This window comes from Toxotes jaculatrix, chromosome 1, assembly GCF_017976425.1.
Source record: "Toxotes jaculatrix isolate fToxJac2 chromosome 1, fToxJac2.pri, whole genome shotgun sequence".
Lineage (NCBI taxonomy): Eukaryota > Metazoa > Chordata > Actinopteri > Toxotidae > Toxotes > Toxotes jaculatrix.
This window is the reverse complement of record NC_054394.1, coordinates 27,734,193-27,757,225: the sequence shown is the minus strand read 5'-3', so window position 1 is coordinate 27,757,225 and position 23,033 is coordinate 27,734,193. Positions and strand designations below refer to the sequence as shown.

The following is a 23,033-nucleotide window of genomic DNA, read 5'->3' as shown; positions in this document are numbered from 1 at the left end:
AGAAAAACAAAATTTAATGGGTTGAAAATTTGAAAAAAAAGAGAAAAGAAAAAATTTAAGGTAATGAAGGAAACTTTGGAAAATATCACTATTTTTGGCAACAGTGAATAAATAAAGATAAAAAAGTAAGTAAATAACTTTTTTCCACAGATTGCATCTAATGACACCTTTAGCTTTTCTACAAGCTCTTAGTTTTTACACAGTTAATTCAGATACAGCCTTTTTCATCAGTCTTTCTGTGGAGTATCACAACCAAGCAGGTTTTAATTTAGTTTGGCTGAGAGGAATGTAATTAATTCGCCATAAGCAGTGATGAGTCACATTATAATGCACCATGTAATCACATCCTGTCTAAAGAAAAATTGCTCTGGTGTTTGCCTGTGTGTCTAGATATACCTATCTTAAGTCTTTTTCTCACCAAAATAGATTCTGCCTCCTCAGTTCCCACTTTGAAGTCCTTCAAAGACGTTTCTTTCCCCTTCTTTCATCACAGAGACATGAATACAATGAGAAAAAAAAAAAAGTAGAAAACAAGGTGCGACTGGTTTTGATGACAGTAAGAGAAAGTGTAAAAGGAGTATCATCCTCTGCATTGCGGGACCCAAATAACTGTGAGTGTCCTGGGTGCACTGGGCTGTGGCAGATTTTAATCAGCTCCTCGGCTCAGCTACGGCGCAGCATGCTACGCACCACAGGAGCACTGGGATCCAGAGACACGCCGTATGACTGACTGACACAAAGGATCTCTTAATGGCACTGAAAAGGGCTAATAATGCAGGACATTAATTATCAGTAGGGACATTGTGTGAGCACTGATTGTTAACTGTGTGGCACCTCAAACCACAAGAGCACCTCGATAAAAGCGTGTATTTATTTCCACTCATGCTGGGCAAATGTTACAAAGGAAATAAACCCAGGAGCTGATGACCACTTATAACAGAAGCTGTAATCATGTTTGTTGTATGCTCTGTCTTTTGTTGAGCTTTGTGGCCTGGATACAGCAGGATGATTGTCAAACTAAAACTATCAAAACTATGAAACACTAATTAGCTGCAACTGCTGGGGATATGCGGCCACACTTGGTCCCATCATGCTCGTCTCATAGTGTCAGCAGTTGGTGCAGCGACTGATCTCAGAGTGTAGTCTGCGCGGGTCTTTTCCACACAAGGCAAGCTTTCAGCATTCAAATAATAAATGGTCCCTGGCTGCTCCCTGTCTCAGACATTTCTGCGATGGAGAATCAGCAAATGAATCTCAAAGCATCTTGGGCTAGGAACATGATTAAAGCTGCACTCATCCGTTTTTTTGGTCACCATCTGACAGTGCATTCACCTCCAACTTGGAAAGTTGCTGTGGCAAACATGCTGCCAACAACCGTTTCCCAATGCCACGGAAACTCATTATAGCTCTGGTTTGGTCTCAGTCCTGAGAAAAACATATCTGGTGGTTTAACGACTAGATCTTTCACCTTGTCTGCCATTTAGGCAGCTAACTTGCAATGGCTTTATCAGAGCTCTTTTTCTGGAGCCAGAAACCTATGGCCTCCGGTTACACCATTTGGACTAAAATCATTTCATCGGAAATACGTCAGAGAATTTGCTCACAGAGGCAAAGTAAATTGACACAATGCTTTCGCTTAGAGTTGAACTTTGGCGAGCTTTGACACACAAATTCGTGCTGTTGATCAGCTGCAAACTGTTTTGGCAGTTCTGACCTTTGAGGGAGAGAAGAGACCCAAAGAGCCCAAAACGGAGAAGGATTTTATATTAGCTGTGTTGCACCGTGATATATCAATGAATGGTACTGATAGTAAATAGTACTGATAGCAAATACAGTATGTTTGTATGAGACTGAGGAGAGCAGCTCAGAGCAAACCATCATCACCAATATCAAACCAAAGCAACAAACTGCAAGAGTTCTGTAAAGCAGCAGAGTTACGGGTTCATTCTCTGCGGCTTGTTCACTAACAGAAACCTCCTTCACATTACATGAGGTCTTTTGATACAGTGTTAATGTGAAAAACACTGACTGATTAACTGACCCTCAAATATTATTGTTCATAACTGGCATTAACTACAAAGAGCATCTAATCTTTAATGATTCTTTAATGAATCTTTAAAATTTTGATAAAAAGGTCACAACACAGCCACATGAACGTTATTTCCTGCAAACATTCACATTTGTACAACTCACCTTCCATGGCCGACTTACATAAAGCATAGTTTGATGTTATGTCCTTTATGATGAACAAAGTTGCCCTTTGTAAAGCCTCAGGCACTAATACTGTGTCCTCCACATTTTGCAGAGTTTAATTTGAAGCTTTCTCCATTATCTTAATTGCTTTTGTAATAATAATGTCTGTTTTCAAAAAGACTGTTAGGGTTTTTTTTTGGTTTTTATTTTATTTTATTTTTTTTCTATTCCCAGAAGATTCACACTGGCTGCAGCTTGACTAGACACATAATGGGATCTCCTCAGGACGACAGCCTCTTTGCATGAAGCTGTGTATTGTTGTAAATTGTTCAGCAGGAGCATTTGTGTAAAGGACAATGTTTTCCTCTATTGACTGAACTCCGCGGCTGATTGCTGTGCTGTGAATGTAGACATCCTGGATGATAATGGCGATAATGAACTGGGAGCATGCAGAGACTCATCTCAGTGCACACTTCACTGCAGCAGTCTGACATATGGCGTGAGATTTCCATGCCTCCTCAACATTTGTTGACCTTGATTTGAGCCTGTCTGCCTCCCATTTATAATTAGTACCTGTTAATTTCTGCATCCCTCCCTAGTCATCTTAAGTCAGGTGCCAAGTGGGAAGTGGCAAGTGCTTAACCAGCTTTTCCCTGCTGATGAGTGGTGGAGGGGTGTAGTCAACGGCGGTGTTGCTGACCAGCTAGCTGGCTGGTGGCTGTCCCGCTGACTCACTTAGCTGATCGATAGCTAATTCCCTTAAATAATCAAGGGGCCTCTGCAAAGGGAATGTGGTGGGAGGCGTGATAATTGATTACTTTTCCTCTACATTTTCCCCAGTGAGTTCACTCTGTACGTTACTCCGCCGCATTTTTCATTGAGCTGTTCACGAGATGCTGAGGTATGCTCCTTCCATGCATCACATTTGGTTAGGGCCAATACGAGCATATAATTCTCCTTTGCTGAGAGATTTACTTCTGTGCAAATCTGGCCGGGTAAACCTCCAAGTCCTGTCTAACTTAAACACTCATACAGAATTGAAAATCTGTTTTATATTTTTTTCTCTGATGAGTTTGTATTTGTCATCAGACGCCTAGAAATATGGTAAAGGACCCGCGTGTCCCTGGAGTAGTTTCCAAGAAATGTCAGGATCAATGTGTTTGGTCACACATCCCAAACTCACACAGACTGAATACATTAAAGAGGTACAGCAGCTCTACTTGGAAGTTAGACTGCAGTAAAACAATTATGTATGATGACAAACATTGCATTGTGACCCCATTTGACCTAAAGGGAAACAAGGCTCTGCTTTTATTTCTCCCACCAAATTGCTCATTGATCCGAATCATTTTCTGAATTAAAAATTGTGCTTAAAGTTAGTTCAAAGATAGAAAAAATATATGTGCTTTTTTTTTTTTTTTTAACAGCAGCTCAGATACAGGGAGAGGAGCGAAGATGAAGAGGAGCAGAGGCAAATTTTTTGCCTGCCTTGCAGTTCTCATGCCTCAGATCTTCGGTGTGTCAGCCCGCTTGTGCGTATGTTTATGAGTGTGTGTGTGTGTGTCTGCAGCCATGCTAGCAGGGTGGGAACAGAGGGGGGAAAGCAGAGCAGCAACATTTTATTGTTGAAGAGGCTCTTTGAATGGCACAAACCATCTGTTGTTTTATTCTGTATTCTGTTGCTTGTTTATCTGCCAAAACCACAAACATTGTCAGGAGGACGAGACATAAAAGAAGAAAAGTGCACAAGCTCTGAGCCAGCAGCAAGTCAACACAATTGACAACCGCAATCTCATGAGTGAACTCACATTGATTCATTACAAGGTGTAAATTAGTTGGTTTGGATGCATTTTCAGTAGTGGGGGAGGGTGGGGTTGTAATGAAGAAGGTTGCTTTTATCTCCTATTTATGTATTCACGCTCAGGTGGATGTAATCAGTGCAGGGAGACGTGCTCAGTGATTTTAGATTATAGCCTGGCTCGATCTCCCACCTCATCTAATTATTTTACATAAATATCATGCTAAACCATAATGTTTTTAGATGTTCTTTAGTGACTTGAAGCGAAGTTACTGCTCCCAGCCCAGAAATAGTCCGGTAATAGGCCAATCCTGTCTCCCAGAAATTACATTCAAATACAGCTGAAGTGTTTTCCCAGTTATATCTGAAATATCTGAAGAAATGAACTGGTCATCATCTCACGAGAGAGACTGAATGCAGATAAGGAGGTTGTCTGTGGACACGTCCTCCCACAGAGGCTCCGTCTATTCATATCACAACAAATTCAAATGCATTGAATGATAATTATTCGTTCATTTGTTATTATCTACAATATGAGAACTAATTACTTGCATATTTAGATTCAGACTGTAGCTGGACTTCAGTGTTTCCTTTCATGTGCACTTTTTAATGATTACATTTCCAAAGAGCACTTTTTACCGGCAGTTTCAGATTAACTAGAAACTCAACAAGAATTGGTTTTGATTGTCTCTTCTTATTGTAGAATTACTTACCTCTAATCACCCATACTTTGTATTTGATCTGGAAAGCCTCCAAAACAGCTGGTTTGTCAGTATGTTCACCAACTAGTTGTTAACTTTGTTTTGGTGCTGGGCAGGCAGCATGCAGTGGACTTTAATAGCTTTTTTTTTTTTTAACTGTGCTGTGAGAACGCTAAGAGTGAAGCAACACAAGAAAAGTTTCAGGCCGTAAAACCAAACCAGTGAGCTGAAAGACACTGTAAAGCTCTGTAGGGTAAAGGAGAACTTTAGAGTTGGGTGATAATTTTCTGTGGGTTCATCACTACAAGTTTAGATCAACATGAGTGTACAGCTGCAGTATGCCAGTATATTAGCAGTTTCAATTATGTTTTACAGTCACTGGTGCATTCACTAGCTGTGTGATTGGTAATGGCCAGTCATATTTATGAAGGCTGGCAGCGTCAGCCATTATAACCTGACACTTCTCACAATTACTCTGCTTATACACTCAAGTCAATGCCATTCGCTGCCTCAGCTCCCTGCACCACCTCAGCCTCCTCCTTATATTGTTGATGTACATACTTTAATGTTAAAGTGAGAGTACAGCATTTTGAGATGCAAGATTATTTGCTTTCTTGTCAAGGGTTAGATGAGAAGCAAGATACCACTTTCATGTCCGCATGATAAATACGAACTTACAGCCAGCAGGTGGATAAATTAACTCAATTGAAGAAGCTGGACGAGTGCCTCTAAGGCTCACTAATTAATATTTAATAGCTTGTTTCATTATTCTATTTGTTTAAGCCCCTGTTATCTTCTCTGACGCAGTAAAGGCTACAGTCTTAGATTCCACTAGAACTAATCTTATGTCATTAACGAACATGAACTGCATTCAGAAATCTAAAAGGCTTGCAGCGTCGCTCCGAGACCTGAGACCTTTTCTCAAAGCACTTAAATGAAGCACTTCATGCTTTCATTGGTTACATCTGGTCGCTCCGGGGCGACTCAGTCCACATCAGGTTGTGTGTCTCGCGGGGACGCTCGAGCTTCAAAGCTCCTGGAAATGAGCCAAGTGATCTAGTCTGCATCAAGCCGGCACCTGCCTTAAGCACCTAGTCAGAAACCTGCTTTAGCTGTCCTCTGACTTATTAAAATTCCATCGTGTGTAGCCTGGTCCAGCGTGTGCTGAAAGCAGGTAAAACTAATGTAATGATGTTCAGACAGACCAAAAAGAAGACACATTTTCCCTATTATCATCTCGTCTGCCTGATTGATTATAAGGGTTTGATGGAAGCATTTAGTCATTATCTTTGGCTGCTAGGCTTCATTATGGGGCCTTACAGCTTTTTACAGGATTGAAAGCATACTTATCACTGTACCTTTTATGTATGAGTTGGCTGGCACTCTCTCACTCGCGCTCCTTGTAGAACAGCCATTGGGCTAGTTTTATTTATAAGTCTATTCTTGGCCCTCATTCTTTCATATCTTTAAAATGATACTTGAAGTCCAAACTCTGGTTACTGCTATATTCACAAGACTTGTTATTATCTGTTTGCCTTAAGTCCATGCATACTTAGATTAAAGAGCTTTAAAAGTTCTCTGCCTCTAATAGTCGGGCCTCACTACAAAATGACTTAAAACTGCCGTGTGTCATCTGAAGAATTTAAAAACCTGACAGAAAGCCTTGAGGAAAGATTTCTTTTTTAAGTGTTCGTGCTTTTTTTTTGTTATGCTATTGTTGAATTTCACCCAGCCTCTTTAATGTATTGATTTTTCTCAAACCATAAATTTTCTTTTTCTCTTTTATTTTCCGTAATGGCAGTGAGGCCCTGGGCTTTATTTCAGACCATCTCAGATACAGTCAATACTTCCCACTGTTGTCAAGATATAAAGTTTTTTTTTCTTTTTTCTTTTTTTTTTAACAGAATTAATTCCATCAGTACAACAACTGCCAACTTCCCAGAAGTGACAGACTCAGTTGTTTGAGCAAATGCCCAAAAAACAAAACTTGTTGACCCCTAGCAGCACTAAGAATTTATGAGTCCTGTGTGTCGGGGGCAAAACAGAAAGCTGTGTGACATTGTGTTACAGAGCCACAGAGAGAGGAGTTCAGGGTGGCTGGAGGGCTCAGCAAAATATCAGACTTTAACACCTGAGACCACTGGTCAGTTCCCATTTCCTGCTGACATTCAACTTTGGTTCCTTCTAACCATGACCACAATCATTCCCTAACCTTAAAGACCCTGCACACCCGTACTAAACCCACACAGGTGATTTGGATTACTGTGGTCGAGTAGACCTCTTCTCTTCACTGTTCACAGATTCACAGCTTTGCGGTTTTGCTGTTTGTTATTATTCTTGTTAGTACATGGAAAACATGCTGACCTCACATAATTACCGGCAAAGCTCCACTGTTCCGGCTGCAGGTCTGTTTGGCCAGAATGATTCAAAGCACCTGTGTTGGTGTGCAATACCTTTAACCAAGTGGTCATTATTCTAATCATAACGAAACTCCCCTGTCTGGTAATACATTACTTTACATCCTCCTATTTTTCTGATCTATCTATAATCAGTAAATATTGCTTCACTGTAATGTAGTTATCAGCAGCCACAGGCAAGTGTTTAACATTTGTAAATAACTAACTTTGATGAATGACAGAATAAAATGTTGGTTGTTTACTCACTTCTCTAGTTTCAGTCGTTTTCAGTCAGCATTAAAGAACCATCAGAGTTTCTGCAGATTATTTACATTACCAGTCCACCTTTCTGTGCATTGTAGGCTTTTCATGTGAAAAGTGTGCGGGAGCTGTGGAGTTTAAAGGTTGTATAAGTGCAAGGACTGGAATTTAATAGTGAATGAAATTAAAAAGAGAACAGCAGAGTATTTAATACAACATGACTTTGTTGCCCTATAGGTGAAATTGGTGCTATTGAAATGCACACAATGCCAAATTTACCACGTGAGCTTTTGTGGTAGGCTGCACGTAATTCCTTCCCCCTCAATGTGCTTTTTTTTTTTTTAATTAATGGCCATTTGCTCATGTTAGACACAGCATGCCAACTAGATCACACTCACCCAGGACTTCAATCTCAGCCTTTTATAGGAAAATGTATTTCATATCTGCGGTTGTTTCTGTATATTTACATGGTCTTGTTAAATGAAAGTTGACGTCAGTGGAGCTTTGTGAAGCAAAGGCTCAGTGACAGCCAAACTGTTCTTTACTTGGCAACTGTGCCTGAAGGGAATACTGTATGTCGTCTAAAAATGTGTCCTGCTTTGAATACCGTTGCCGTGTTCCACAAGTTTACAGGTGTCCCAATTTGCATGAGTGATAGCACAGCCTGCTTATTTTAAACGCTGCGCTTTAGCATTCTGTACAAGTCTATGCAAATTTCACTCCCCTGTCTCATCTGTATATTTGGAAACCTTTCGTATTTGTTTATCTTTCCCAGAATGGGCTCTGTCAGAGGAGGACGCTGACCTTTCGGATCCACCCCAGTGACCCAACAGCCGCAGCAACCAGTGTGGAAAGATTACTGACAGACAATACCCTGTCAGACACATGGGTAATGTATAAGCTGCAGAGAGCGACCGACCTGTGCAGAGAGACAGTGACAGAGGGAGAATGTTAACCTGCTGTTTGGCCTCATTTCTCACTCTCTGTTATATCCCATTGAGTAAGCTTTTAAACACATCCCAGGGATCACTTTAATGTCACAACAGTCTGAGCTGTAGGTGTACTTTTAAAATGCAAAACAATGCCTTCACACTCACCCACGCACACAGACAGTATGTTGGTTTAGCATACTTTTGGGAATATTATACTCACTTAGTTAATTCCCTGTGGGCTTGCCCTAAAGTTAGTTTTGCCCAATTAAGGCAGAATCCAGTCTCGATAACTCCAAATACACCTGCACATTTTTTTTTGCCTCCTAAGAAAATACTTTCCTCAGTCAACTGTGGTTTGTCACCTTCAGTTGTTAAACACCGATCTATACTTTTGTTATCATTACTCCATTCTCTCATTCTACAAAGTTATTTTCTCTTACTGCTGCTTTATTGTAAATGGTGTGCATGCATTCTAATTTAAGGACAGAGCAAAAGCCAGGAGGCAGCAGAGGGATTTGTTTTATGTGTACACAATAGAAATTATAAAAAATGACCACAAATAGTTACTGCACTTATTAAAAGCACAATCATTTTTAGATTTCTGCTTGTTTGGATTTAAAAAAAAAAAGCTAGATGAGTGATAATCAGTGAGCAGCAATCAGTCGAGCCATTTCCCCCCGTTTCCAATCTTTATGCTAACCTAAGCTAATTGCTTCCTGGCTGCATCTCCATATTTAACTACAGACATAAGAGTGGGATCGATCTTCTCATCTAACTCTCCACAGGACCACGAATTATAGTATTTCCCAAAAATGTTATCTCAAATATTCATTTAAACTGTCACTGTTTTTGTGACGGTGTGTGTTGAGACTACCCATTAATAGATTCAAATAGTGCTTATCTCATTTTCATCACGCTGGCAACAGGCACACAAATATTTAACAGTGCACATCTCATACATTATTAAAGTGTTTGAGTAAAGTTTGAGATTTGAAATTCACATGCTGTTCCCATTGTGTTGCCACAAATTCATCAAATGAAGACACAAACAGCAGTATTTCCCGAGTGTGCCAGGTACTGTTCAGGTGTTGTGAATGCATCGTCAAACTGGAGCTCAAGCTGTTCCTTCTTTCACCAGGATTTGTCTCTGTGGGTTAGCCAGGCTGGTTCTGGCAAGAGAGGATGAAACACCAGCTGCACATCAGCCTCCATATGCCACTGCTTCCTACCGCTCCTCTGTTATTAAGTAAAACTTGGGAATTTGAGGTCTACCAGGACGTGCCGATGATTTATTCCAAATACCAGAATGTTTTTTTTTTTTTTTCTGTGCTGTTCATCGAGATCAATATGGCTTATCACTGAGAAGAAAAGAACAAACTGAAACAAATTCCTTTGATCTTTAGTCATGTCAAAGACTAGTTTCACTCTGAAAATAGCATCATTACACAACATCACTGAATTAAAGACATTAAAGTAGAACTGGAATTTGAAATCCCCTCACTTTTTATTAAAGAAAAATCGAAACTCTTTACTTGGAGATATTTGTGGATACGGTGTCTGAGCTTCAAGTCTCCGGTGGAAGTGGGGCGTTTTCCCATGGCAGCTGCTGGCCGACAATAAAGGGCCAGTGTTGCTCTGAGACGCACTGTCTGCTCTCATGGTGTGCTTCTAACTGGAGCATGTCATAACCCTTTATAGCCTCCAAATGTTGATAAAAGACATTACCATTTATGTTTTCAACAAGTCCACATGTCTGTGGTTATGCATCATTAGCAGTTCAGAGGAACAGTTTGACATTTTGCAAAGTGCACTTAAGTAACACACAACGTGTGTAAAACAGCAAGTTGTCATTTTCACACTTTAAGTGCAGATTAAACAAACATGATATAATTATAATTATTATAGTTAGTGAGCTTTAGAAGTGCTTATTTTGTTACCTTTGGACAGAACCATGCTGGCTGCAGGCTTGTGCCAGGCCATACGTTACTGTACACTTCTGTACAGTAACAAATGTTTTCCCAGAAACCTTTGTTTCTGCGACCCTCTGATGACACTGCGCAGTCTGGTTTATTCGCTCCAGAGCTTCAGTTTGCTTGACAATTATATGGAAAACGGCTTTTTGACTCAGCAAGAAAGTGAATAAGCGTATGTCTCAAAATGTTGAACTATTGTGACACAATGTTCAAAATTTAAAAGGGCCGTGTGTGTTGTACTTCGCCTGGAAAATGAAAGCGCGTTATCAAGGCTTGCCAGCATTAGCACTGATCCCCACAAAATGTTAGCTTCATTCACGTTACCTCGGCATCTCCAGAGTCATTGGCAGCTCCTCCACACTCAGCGTTGTGCAAATGATCAAAACGCACAGCAGCAGCAGGTAGTCCTGTAATCACAGCACACACCCTTCACACACGATTCAAATCACAACACGTTTCATGTGTCAGGAGCACTCAAATCAGAGACTGGGTCTCAAAAATGGCTAACAGTCTCAGGAAGTCTGCTTGTTAACAGCCTGTGAGGCTGTTGGAATTTAAATGACATTATGAACTATTTATACAGCTCCTGCAGAGCAGGGGGCATGAACATTTTGACCAGATAAGTATATAAGTCAAAACAAAAACCAACGAGACGTGCTCATATTTTAGGCAAAATAAATTTTAAACTGATGAATTGTACTATAATTAAATGGATTGTATTTTATTATAGACCTTCAACTTTAAAAAGTAAATTTTACAGTTTGCAAGAGTATTGACATTTCAAAGTAAAAACTTGAAATGAGAATCTGTGAACAGTGTCCAGATGCCTTCACCTGCAAAATGATTAAATATGCGTCTTTGCATGATGTGCATGATTCTGTCTTCTGACACCGTCCCTCTGCCCTCTTACCTTTAGCCTCCACCCTGATGTAAAGGCCTCGTGTTCATTAAAAATCACAGGGTTTCAGCACAATGCACTGTTTTGATTCTTGTGGAGGCTTACCTGATAAAGAAAGAGTGATTTGGGTTATTACAGCGGGGTTGGCTGACAGGTTAAACTCATTTCTAGCGAGTTAGCTTGAAGAAAATTAGTTTGAATTCAGCCAATAATAAATTTGATATAGCCTCAATTTAGATTGCAATCATTTAATTTCATTAGAATTAATGTGGCTCAGCTGGAAGTGTAAATTAACCTGCCCGTACCCCCCAATGAAAAAATGTACATTCTTTAGCACGGCGTTAGTTAATTGATTTCAGTACCCTGCCAAATAATCACATCCTAAATTATTGTGTTTAATTTAAAAAAAGTGTGTGTGTGTGTGTGTGTGTGTGTGTTTGCATAAAAAAACATTTTTGTTTGAATATCTTTAATATCCTGGGAGAAAATATTTAGATAATTTTCAAACTCAAGTGAAAACATTTAATATCAAATCACAAAATGAAGAAAACACTTTTGCGGGTTTGGTTGTTTATTAAGGCATCGTCAAATTGCGTTACATTTCACATCACACGTGGTAACCAATGCAGAAGTCTCCCATTATCCACCTGCCCTGCATTATTCCTGCTGCAGTCACTGAGCTTCTTTGACATGGCGACACAAAACTCCTCTCTCTCAGTGAGACAAAATGCATCTTACACAGATTGATGTCTGAAATTAGAGCGAGGGAAGGAAGCAGACCTGCCGTGCTTGCCTCTGAATCATGTAACCACACCAAGAACAAATCACACATCTCTGAGTTATTGTTGGCCGTTTAGGCCGAGCGGAGGCACATATCAATCATAATCAGGGCGCATATTGATCGAGTGTGGGCTTCACTCAGGTAATGATGAGTGAAAGTATCGAGGGAACTGAAAGATGCACTTTATGGATGCATTTTCTTCACATGTACATTTATAAACGTGTGTTTCTTAACATAGAAAAGTAAGAAAGTTCAAAAGTGAGCGATTATGAAATATTGTTCGATTTTGTCGTACAAAGGCATTAGATACGTAAAATGACAAGAGTGTGGTTAATCCCTGCCTCCTTACCTAAACGCAGTGTATGAGTCAAATAAGAGACACTTCTCTTGCTGAGGGTTGTCACACAGAGTTAAAGCAAACATCAGGAATGTTCTAGTTTTGTTCAAAGCATGCGGCAGGTAAAAGCTATGTAATTCTCACAGGTGCACACTGTCGCTACGAGAAACTCAAATCTCTGTTTGGACACCTGGAGGTCAGAAGATTTAAGCAGTATCTTATGATGATCTAGTTTTTGCTACTGAGCTAAGACCAAATACACAACTCCCTCCCTGAATACCAAAACCCTCGGTCTATGAATAACAAAACAGCACCCAGCCTCCCTCCACCTCCCTCACTGGTGTAGAAAAACAAACTCAAGTCTTTGGTTTGACGGTTCAATTCTCAGTCTCTGGCTGTGACTGCCAGTTGTGGAATATCTGAAAGTGCAGTTTAAATTTAACTTCTTATTGCCTTCCTCATGCCATAACAGCAGGTGATAGCTGATATGGGTAATGTTATTGTTCACCATGGCGTCTGAATTTAGTTGCAAAGGCCTCAACGGGCCACCTGCGTCATCTGTTATTTAGGCTGCAGTATGACAGCCCTGTTTTTTTGTTTTGTTTTGTTTTGTTTTTTTTGTTTTTTTTTTTACAAAGGTTTTTGCGTCAGCAGGAGTCACATTCTAGTTTCTTCTCTTTACCTGATCAGATTATATGCTAATGTTTTTGTTCTGCTTCAAAAGAATTTTGTGGTTCTCAGCCACACAAAAATAATTAAATAATTACATTTAAAGCAAAAGCTATAACAAATATAATTTTTAACATCCTTCATTGACCTCAAAGCATATTCTTCATTAGGAAAGACTTATTTTTATTCCCTTTGGCAACACACATGAATGGCTGACAGTTAATATTGGCTGTGGCAGTGTGCTCCAGATAGATTGCCTTCAGTGATCCCTCTATTTCAATGCAATAAATCTACTCAGCTCAATGCATAATCTGACATAAGTATCATTTGTGGCTGACGACAGATCTACACAGACTCCCCTGTAATTTCCATCCAGTCTTATTTACAGATCTCATTATCGGTTGTCTGTCAAATGCCAGTAGAATGGGTGTCAGACTTTCTTTCAAGGGAGTTCATGACTTTGGTCTTGAGAGTCTTTTCAGTTTCTCTGGCGTCCTGGGAAGTTGGTCATCTGGATGTTGTCCCCTTGGAGTCCTGGGTTGTAATAGGCTGAACCACCAAAGTTCAAATCCAAAGGTTCGTTGTTGTCCAATCTGAGAACTGGAAATTGTTAATGTTAAACACTTGAACAACTGAACTATTCATTATGACCATGTAAAGAAAAGTCACCCGTGTTTTCCTGTTAACGCTGGACTTACATTATGTTTTTGACTCGCATCTAATAAAAAAAAATCCAACCTACAACACTTTCATTACTGATATAATCCAACAGTTACTTGTTACTGTACTTGTAGCACTGAACATAGGTCTACTTCCTCATTTGGGGTTGTAATGCTCTTATTCCCACAGTTAACTGGCCAAACATGAAATGAGGGAATCTTTGAGTAGGGGTGGCCATCGCCAGCAGCATATTCAAGGACCAGTTCACAATGAACGGCATCCTGCTCCACCAGTTTTTCAGAACGTATGTATGAAATGAGACCTGGGACCTACCATCTAGACTGGAATCTGACTCACCTTAAATATGTAGTTAAGTTATTTTAAGCTGGGTTACGACTGCTACAGCTGACTAGCTAATTACCTGATTACCTTTCTAGCACACAGACTGATGCACACACCTGTATGCACCTGTAGAAAAAAAAAATTCAGTTTAATTTCAGTCAGAAAGGTGATGTTTGAGGTAGTGTCTGGGAAACGAGACAACAAAATGTCGTCTTCCTCTAAGTTCATGGCAAGAATGAGACAACGTGCAAACTGTCACAGTACATGATCCTTTTAGACTCGGTAAGGTTACCTCATTAAAGCAGGAAGGAGTTACGTGCTGGTGTGTGTGTGTGTGTGTGTGTCAGAGAGAGAGAGGGAGACAGGGGAATCAAGGGCTAAAAGGAATAGGCTGACATTTTGGGAAACATGCTCAGAGTTAAATGAGAAGATCAATGCCACTCTCAATTCTGAACATTAAATATGAAGCTACAGCCATCAGCCATTTGCCTTAGCTTTGCACAGAGACCAATAAACACTATTACTCGTGTTATATCTTGTTTGTTTAATCCATTAAAAATGAGGTGTAAAAATTAGAATCCGCTGTTTTTCAGGGGGTTTTTGTATCAGACTGTTTCCCAGAAATGTTGAACTAGTGGGAAATGTAGCATGAAAGTGTGTGAGGGTATGAGTCACTGATGATGGCTCTCATATTTAGCAGTTTTATTTTAGCATTCAGTTTTGAGTTTGCAATCTGCTGTTTTGTTTTTCTTTAATTTGAAAAGTTTGTTAGATCCAATTGGCAACCCTAATTAAATCCTGATCAAGCAATCACAGATAACAGTGTAATTACATGTGCCCTATGTTGGAGCTGTCATTCAAAATGCAAAAAAAAAGTTTAGTATTTACTTTAATGGTGGGGAACTTACATACCTGGGTCTGAAGGATACTCTTCAACCAGTTTCCTGTGAGAGAAACCCTTCTGGTGTCTCTTTTTCAGGATGATGTAGGCCACCAGTCCCACGCAGGCCACAGCCACTGCCGTTCCCAGTACAGCCCCCCATGCTCCATTCCTTTTGCTCTTGTGCGGATCCGATGCCAAACCTTTATTCGGAGGAATGATGGGTCGAGGGGGGGCGGGAGAGAGTAGTAAACAACTTGTCAACAATAAAATTATTTATATCAACTGCTATCTCTGAGGGTTAATTGTCACATAATTATGGCTGAAATGTGTTTTTGAAATTGTGTTTCCAGTGGCAGCACTTTGCACAGAGACACATCCCAGTAAGTGAGCTAGATTTGTTTAATTTACGCTGCGATAATTAATGTAATTAACATGCCAAAATCATGATCACTTCTTGAATACATTTGAATATTTTATGACAGCAGGCTGTGCTCATCCTATAAATAAGGTGAAATGTGACTGAGCATTACTTTAGTTTCCATTATATGAAATCACCTTTAACTTAAAGCAGAATTTGAATGACATAATTGGTTCAGTTTCCCCATGGATCACTTATGCTGTATATAGCAATTCTTCTCATGTAAATACAGCGCAGTTAACAGTTAATTACTATTTGCACACATCGACATCTGTGTTCTCACATTTCAGTCGTACAGGTGTGAAAACCAAAAATATGATATAAATGTTGACATGTGGGTCACATTAAAGGGCATCCATACTGTTAAAAATATATGTGACGTATTAATAAGAGCTGCTTTTAACAAGACTGACCAGTTCTGACCTTTTCTCCTCCAACCATATGTGTTTTAATTTAGCGTGTAACTGTGAAAGCTTGATTCAGCGGCCACAAAGTTCAAACTTTACAAAGTGTAATTGTTAGTTTGCTTATTCTGCTCTCCTAGTTCGCTGTTTGTGTTCAGGGGAACAGCAGCAGTCGAAAAAAGGCTTTGTTTGAAAGTGACAGAAATGTCTTCAGTAGCCTTTGACACAGAAATACTACATGTGTATTTTATCAAGGCTCACGTATGAAAAATTCAGCGGCTGTGTTTATCTGCAAACGGTTCAATTTACCCACTTGCTAGGATCAATTCACGCCTCAGCCTGGAGCAGCCCTTTTTTTTTTCCACACAGTGTGTTTCAATTCTTTTTTCTTAGCTTTTTTTTCACTTAATTTGAAAGCAGACATAATAAAACATAAGCACAAGTGTCTGCCTTAATTGTGTCTTATTTGATCTTGTCAGGAAAACATTTTAAGGACAGTCTGGTCATCTTACCCTATTTTTTCTTTGGTGATCCCCTGACTCTGCCTCCAGTGCCACCATGACACTGACATAAATGGTTTTGAACTTTCTTATCAAGTGTTGTATGGATCGCCGCGGATGTCGGTACTAACATTTATGTCCATCGCAGAATGAATTGTTATAACTTCGGAGATCCCCTGACTTTTCATGTAGCACCACTATCAGGTCAAAATTCTAATTCGCCCAATGCTTTGGTTTTATTCTGACCAAATACCATCAGTACTGATGACATTTCCATCAGCTTCAGCTGCACTTTGTGTTCAACATTTTAGCGCTGCCACTGTGAGCATGTTAATATGCTGCTGTTAGCATTTATCTCAAAGCGGCACTGTGCCTACGTGCAGCCTCACAGAGATGTTAGTGTGACTGTTGACTCTTAATCTTGTTGTGTTATGATGAAACATGATTACAATTCATAAATAACCTGGTGTCAAGGTAACAGTTGTTTGCTAACTTGGTCGAGTAAGTTCAAGCAGCTGAAATGAGTGGGCATTTTTTATTTACGGATGTAGTAAAAAGTAAAGTTGTCTTGTCGGCTCATATTTATAGACTCTGTGTTCCTCTGTACTCAGCTGTCGGTGCTTTTCTGCAGTTTTTGTGCACACGCTGTGTCTGTCACAGTAACTGTGGAGCAGTTTTTTTTTTTCTTCCTGTGTTGCCCACAGTTTCACAACTGTTTTCCCACTGTTTATTGCCATCATCTGTTAGTGTTATGTCCTGCTGTCACATCTGTCCATGTGGAGTGAGTTTTATTTTAATCTCAACCCCGTACCAGCTCTCTAAAAGCCTTTTTTTTTTTTTCAGTGTCGATTGTGAGCTCGCCCACAGAAGTAGCTTTTCGCAACACCAAAAACTAGTCTCACGCCCCTGCACAGAGACAGAAAAAGTATCTTTGACCTCAGTCCCTGACCGCCTCTTTCAGGGGTTTTTTGCCTCTGAAACAGGGTTTCATTGTCCTGCTGAGGTTTCATTGTCCTGTGGTTGTAATAGATCCCTTCACTCATAGCAGCCACATGGATAGCACCTGAAACCCAAGCCAACCTTTTCCTTTGAAAGAAGGGGCGTTTGTCCTCTGTCAGTGGGAAAATAGATGCAGGCAAATGTGGGTCAGGGAAAGGGTGGAAAAAAGCGATGTGTAAAGCAACAGTGATATATGTGCTCTTGAGCAACGAGCACAGTGTTACCTTAAAAGCACGTCTCTAAAGGATTTTGTGCCTGCTTTGTTGCCACATAGCTCTCATTCCAATATCTGTCAAACCGCCTTACACAAGTCAATCAGGAAGGGCTTGGTATTTCATATGAATGTTATTTTCTCCTGGTATCTGAATATAAAGTGATGCCACGCTACCAGGAAGACACACAAAGCAGGTTTCATGACACAGAAATATGCACCAGGTACTGTGACACCTGAAAGCGTAGCATTACCTCTTTCCGAGTTGCTCCCTGAGGCTCCGTCTTTGTCTGTCTTGTTGGCCTTCTCAGGTGTGTTCGGAGCAGCGGCGGTCGTAGTCGTAGGGCTGGTTTCTGTGGTCTCCGAAGAGAACGCTGTCGTAGATGAAGACGTGGTGGATGTCTCGTACATCTCTGGTGTCGCCGTGGTTGTGCTGGTAGATCCTGTGCTGTTGTTTAACCTCGAATCTTCCTCTGGTTTTGCTGGGGATTCTTGCGTAGCATTGCTCTCTGGAGCCAAGGTTGTTGACTGTAAATCCGGAAAACTCGTGGAGTTCCGTGAAATCAAATGAGTGGTGGGGGTCTGAGGGGTCGTCGTTGAGTTGTGAGAGTCCTCTTCAGCTTCTGTCATGTTCACCTGGCTTGAGTTTGTGGGGTCTGTAGTAGTAGTAGTAGTGTTTAGAGAAACTGTGGTGTGGACCAGTTCAGGCTGCTTGGTTGTACCATTTGGAAATGTGGGGGCCAGTGTGGTCGCAACAGCAGTCAGATCATCAGATGTTTTATTTGCTTCCTTTTCATCGCTGTAGAAGTTCTCCTCTTCTCCATTAAATACTGCTATGGAGCCAGACGCTATGCCGCTGCTGTCATCGTTACTGGGCTCCATGGCAGTCGTATCAGCATCCTGATCATATTCTGCCTCCTCTTCCCTAACTGCAGCATTTTGACTTCCAGCTGAATTTTTGTTTAGTTCACGGAGCCAGCTTTTATCAATTGTACGCCCCGGAGAGTCGGTTGGCTCTTGGAGCGATGCCAGATGAAAGGCATGGACAATCAGAAGGAGGCTTGCTGTGATTGTTAAATACAGTGCCATTTTGCTCTACGGCTTCACTCTGAAACACAAGACAGAGCATAGAACATTATTTTATTTCTCGAAAGGAAAATAAGCTTTTGTTGTTTGCAAAGTGCCGAAAAGTTGAGCAGGAGCAGATACACATTTGGATGACAGTAATTTTAGAAATGAGCAATCACTAATTAATAAGTTGTAATGGACACAAAGAAGGCCTTTGATTGCCCAGAAAAATAAATTTGTTTTGTCTTTTTATGTTTCATATGACACACAGTAGGTTACTCTTATACAGTAACTATACATAGATACATTCACTGGGACTGTTTGTGTGATGTTTCTCCAAACCCATGCCCACGGTAACAATATCACAATATGATTGAATGAAATTTAATAATTACAAGTCCTTCCCTTGTCTCTGGAGTTGAAGTGTGAAGCAAAAAAAAAAAAAGTGTGGGTTTTTTTGGGGGATATTTTCTGTTTTCTGCATTTCCCCAGTGGACTGTGGAGCCTGTTTACCTCCTGTCCAGGATAAGCACCATCAATAAGAAGCTACAGGTGTTAAACATGTGTTCAACACAGCCTGAAAACTCCCCCCTGACCACACGCAAAGACTCAGTGTGCATGGAGACATTTCTGTTTGTTCCCATTTTCCAGGAGCACAGAATCACCTGCTTTAACAGCACAGGTCATCTGCACTGACACAAGTCATAATGAAAATCCTTGAACGACTGATCCTGTCCCACCTCCCGTCTTTCGAGGAGCTGTTCAGTTGATGGTGCGGTGAGCATGGGGCCAAAGCACCATGAGCACGACATCCCCGGCTGCCACATCAGGAGCTTGTTGGTGAATTTCACTGTTACACAGCACAATCTCCGGTGACATTTGTGCCTTTCTGACAGCGTGATTTTATACACGTACCGTGTGAGCTATGTGTTCTCCCCTTGACTTCACTCTAATACACAAATGACTCCAGCACGTGTTATTCCCCACAGGCCACTCTCACTGCCAGTCGCTTTGTTGATCAGTTGCTTTGTTCTGGACCGATTCTTGTTATGATCAGTGCCAAAGGTGCCGTGTGCAGTGTAACGGAGGATTGAACATGCAGCTGTGGGGATTTCACATGTCTGGTTACACCTGTCATGACATATTACCAGATTTTAAAGTGGAAATAAGTATACGACTAACTGAACATGAATGGAAAATTACTATCTTTCTTTTAAACTCAGCAACCCCGGTGGATTTTAATCTCTTTTTTATAACAAAAAAACATTATATCCACAGACTTTCAAATACACGCTGGGTGCAAGCAACATCTCACTCATTTCCCACCTCCATCAAATGAAACTGCTCTTCTCAAACAAGTATGGCAACACGCAGTTGTACTTATTGTCAGTGACCAAATGAGACAGGAATGTTCATCCACCAGGAGAGAAGAGGGCATGAACAATTTAGAGCCAATAATGCTGCAGCAGTGAAAATAAATAAATAAAACATTTGTCGAATGTCAGAGGTTGGCGCTGTGACTCATCTGCCAGGTTGCCACCAGACAAAATGGAGTTGCAAATTGTTTTCAGTGAGAATCCTCCATTCACAGAGCTTGAAATTCTGTTGCATGCACCACTTTTAGCAAGCAGAGGCTAAAGATGACACTTTATTGAGACCTGATACAACATTCAGCAGTTTAGATCAGTCCAGTTTTGGCTGATGGGTCATTTTGGACATATGGAGAGGTATTTTGCTCACGGTTGCAACAGCAAAGCACTCTGAATTTGTTACGGTTATAATTTGTGCATTTAACTGGCAATGTCTCCATAGTAACAGCAGCCAAAGATCATGGATACTGTAGTATGAAGCCACCTACCTTACCGAACGGACAGAAAAAACATACTTGAAATGAAGGTGAAATAATAAATTCTCCAGGTCATAACATTAACTTACCATTGTTCACATTTTCACTACTGCAGGGTTATGAATTGAAGACCTCTGTGCTGAGGAGCATTAAATGTAAATTCCAGTCAATTTAAGGCAAAAACTCCTGAAAAATAATCTTTGCTAAATAATAATAAAAAAATAATAATAATAATTTGAACTGGCAGAGCATGTTGAAGTGTGAATCCCAGCAAATCGAACACTCTGTGGAGGATAAAAGTCTAATTACGCTGCAGGCTCCTGAGGATCTGGTGTAAATGAGACAAATTAATGTAGAACCAGTTTAACAGGCAGCTCAGCAGAGTCACTGGTATGTTTTGATTTGTGCAGCTTAAACAATAATCTCTGTTGCAGGTGACCTGTATTGATTCATGTCTACCACAGACAGTTTTATCAGTATGGCCTGTTTTTATGGCATATGTGGGCGACTGAAAGTAAAGTGTGACCAGTGTGTCCTGTTTTGTGTAAATTCTGACTTCCTGTCCGTAATCCAAATACCCTCACATCCGTCAACACAAAATACTGGGTTTAGCTGTGTGGAACAATCCTACACGTGTTTCCAAGACTTACAGCCTCCTTTTAGTCCTGCTGAGAGCCTATTTGGCCGTCAGCATCCCACCAACGAGCTGCGGCAGGTCAAAAGAAACAGGCAGAGATGTTTACTTCTGGCCCTTCGCACTTAGAGAAGCTGCCTGTTGAAAAGCGTTCCCACTCTGCTGGTCTGTCAGAGTCTGTATCAGCTATCGCCTCAACAGCTCTGCCTGCCGTGACTTTACAGAGATCCAGTCCCACATAAACACACACAGAGACTTAACGAAACACAAACACACAGCCTGTAAATACTCCAGCAGCCTACACGCAGACAGTAATTCCCTGACATTTAGACCATAAATCACTCACTTTGTTTGAAGCTTTTTTAAAGTTATTATCACCTTTTAACATATTGTTGTGTTACACTTACTTTATACAGTTACTGCACCGTACAACCTCAGTGTTTGTATTAACCAGGGGTTGAAAGTAAGTCAAGTACTCTACCTAAGTATAATTTGTTGAATGTCAGAGGTTACAGGGTACATGTACTTCCATTTTATGCTTCTTTATACTAATACTAATTGTATTACAGAGATAAATATATTATTTTTCGTCACTACATTATAGATCGAAGTACCAAACCACAACTTCAAACTAGCTCCACCTCAGCTAATGTTAATGTGTGATCAGACAGAGGCCATTCTGAATAAGTACTTTTACACATCAAGTATATTTTGTTGCTAGCAGTTATGTACTTTTACTTAAATAAAATTCAGAATATATGTCTTTTACTCGCAATGTGTTTTTATAATGTGGTATTGGTATTTATCATGAAGTAAGTGAGGTCAAAATTCAGGGCTGCAAAGCTGTGCTATATGTATTTCCCTGTTTAGGTTATGTAAGGTCGTACAGCATGTATGGCACTTATTGCTGTGCTGTTTTGGTCCCAGCAATGAACTCTTTTTACTTTCACTTTGAAAATTAAAGCATTTCTGTTTCTGATACTCTATTTTTACTCTTTCAAAAGAGAAAGAAAACTGCCAAGTATGGGCAAAGTTTAAACATCTTATACTTTTCAAGTTTAACTTATTCATGTTACAGCTGTTGAATATAAAAAAATATTGTCAGACAAAAAAATGCTTATAATAGTATATACATATATCTTAATATATCTATAAAAAGAGGTTATGAGTGTTTTTTGTTTGTTTTGACTGATAAACACAACAGCAACCCACGTCTTATTAAACATATTTAGACAAAAATTCACCCATCCAATTTATAGCCTCACACATTTCCTGAGAAAATGAAGGAGGACAAAGAATTAAATCCTTCCTCAGTAAATCCTTACCTTATTCTTAGGCTGTATCAGATGAGAACAGGTGCACAGGCAACAAAATCTCTTCAGTGAGCTGCCAACATGTGAGAGTGAATCAGCAATCGGCCTGGAGAGAGAAGCAGGGAAGGAGGGAGGAGGGCCCAACAGAGAGGCATTCAGGGAACAACCTGCTCAACCTGCTTCTGCACCTGCCAGCAAGAGCAACACACCCTGAACTGCATCCAGTTGCAGCTTGTGAAAAGGCCACACAGGACAGGGATGGAAATAAATTACCGGACAGGACACGAGAAAGAGGGTTTTGGGGAACTTCAGTTTATTACCACCTCATTATTTTATGTTCCCGTCTAAATAACTTGATTGTATAAAATTTTGGTTGCCAGGTTGCTGGGTTGCCAGGTTAGATCTGTGAATTCCCCCAGTGGGTGGAGCCTCTGGCCATAGAACTCTGAGCCTCTTTTTGTTTTGTTTTTTTCCTCACAGAGGCATTGGAAACGGCTGCTGTCGTCATGGCAACAGAAAGGAGGCTGGGGCGAGCTCGGGTTTCATCCACGCCTTTGTCTCTGGTCTATATCAGGCTACCAAGTGACGTGTGACTTTGCGAACTCACAGGTACCGTGCGTCAAATGAGCTGGGATTGTTTTATGCCTCATTCCTCAGTTAACTGAGTCATGCGGCGGCTGAATTCATCTGAGCAGCGTATGAAGTGGCACTCAGAGCCGGTGTGCTTTGCTGAGTGGTTGCACTTGTTTTGCTAACAAGCTTCCACCGGATTGTTAGAAAATCAAACCGATTCTCACAAAAAAACGCAAATTCTGA

The 23,033-nt window shown here is 40.5% G+C and overlaps 1 protein-coding gene across 1 annotated transcript; it reads right to left on the bottom strand.

Moving 5' to 3' along the window:
• Window positions 1-12,838: 12,838 nt before the first annotated feature.
• Window positions 12,839-22,318, bottom strand: muc15 (mucin 15, cell surface associated). Its single transcript, XM_041041996.1, has 4 exons — window positions 22,230-22,318; window positions 17,611-18,464; window positions 14,854-15,024; window positions 12,839-13,539 (listed from the first exon to the last, which is right to left on the bottom strand). The coding sequence occupies exons 2-4, from the start codon at window positions 18,443-18,445 to the stop codon at window positions 13,418-13,420; spliced, it is 1,128 nt and encodes a 375-aa protein (XP_040897930.1). The 5' UTR covers window positions 18,446-18,464; window positions 22,230-22,318; the 3' UTR covers window positions 12,839-13,417.
• Between the last annotated feature and the right edge of the window lie 715 nt (window positions 22,319-23,033).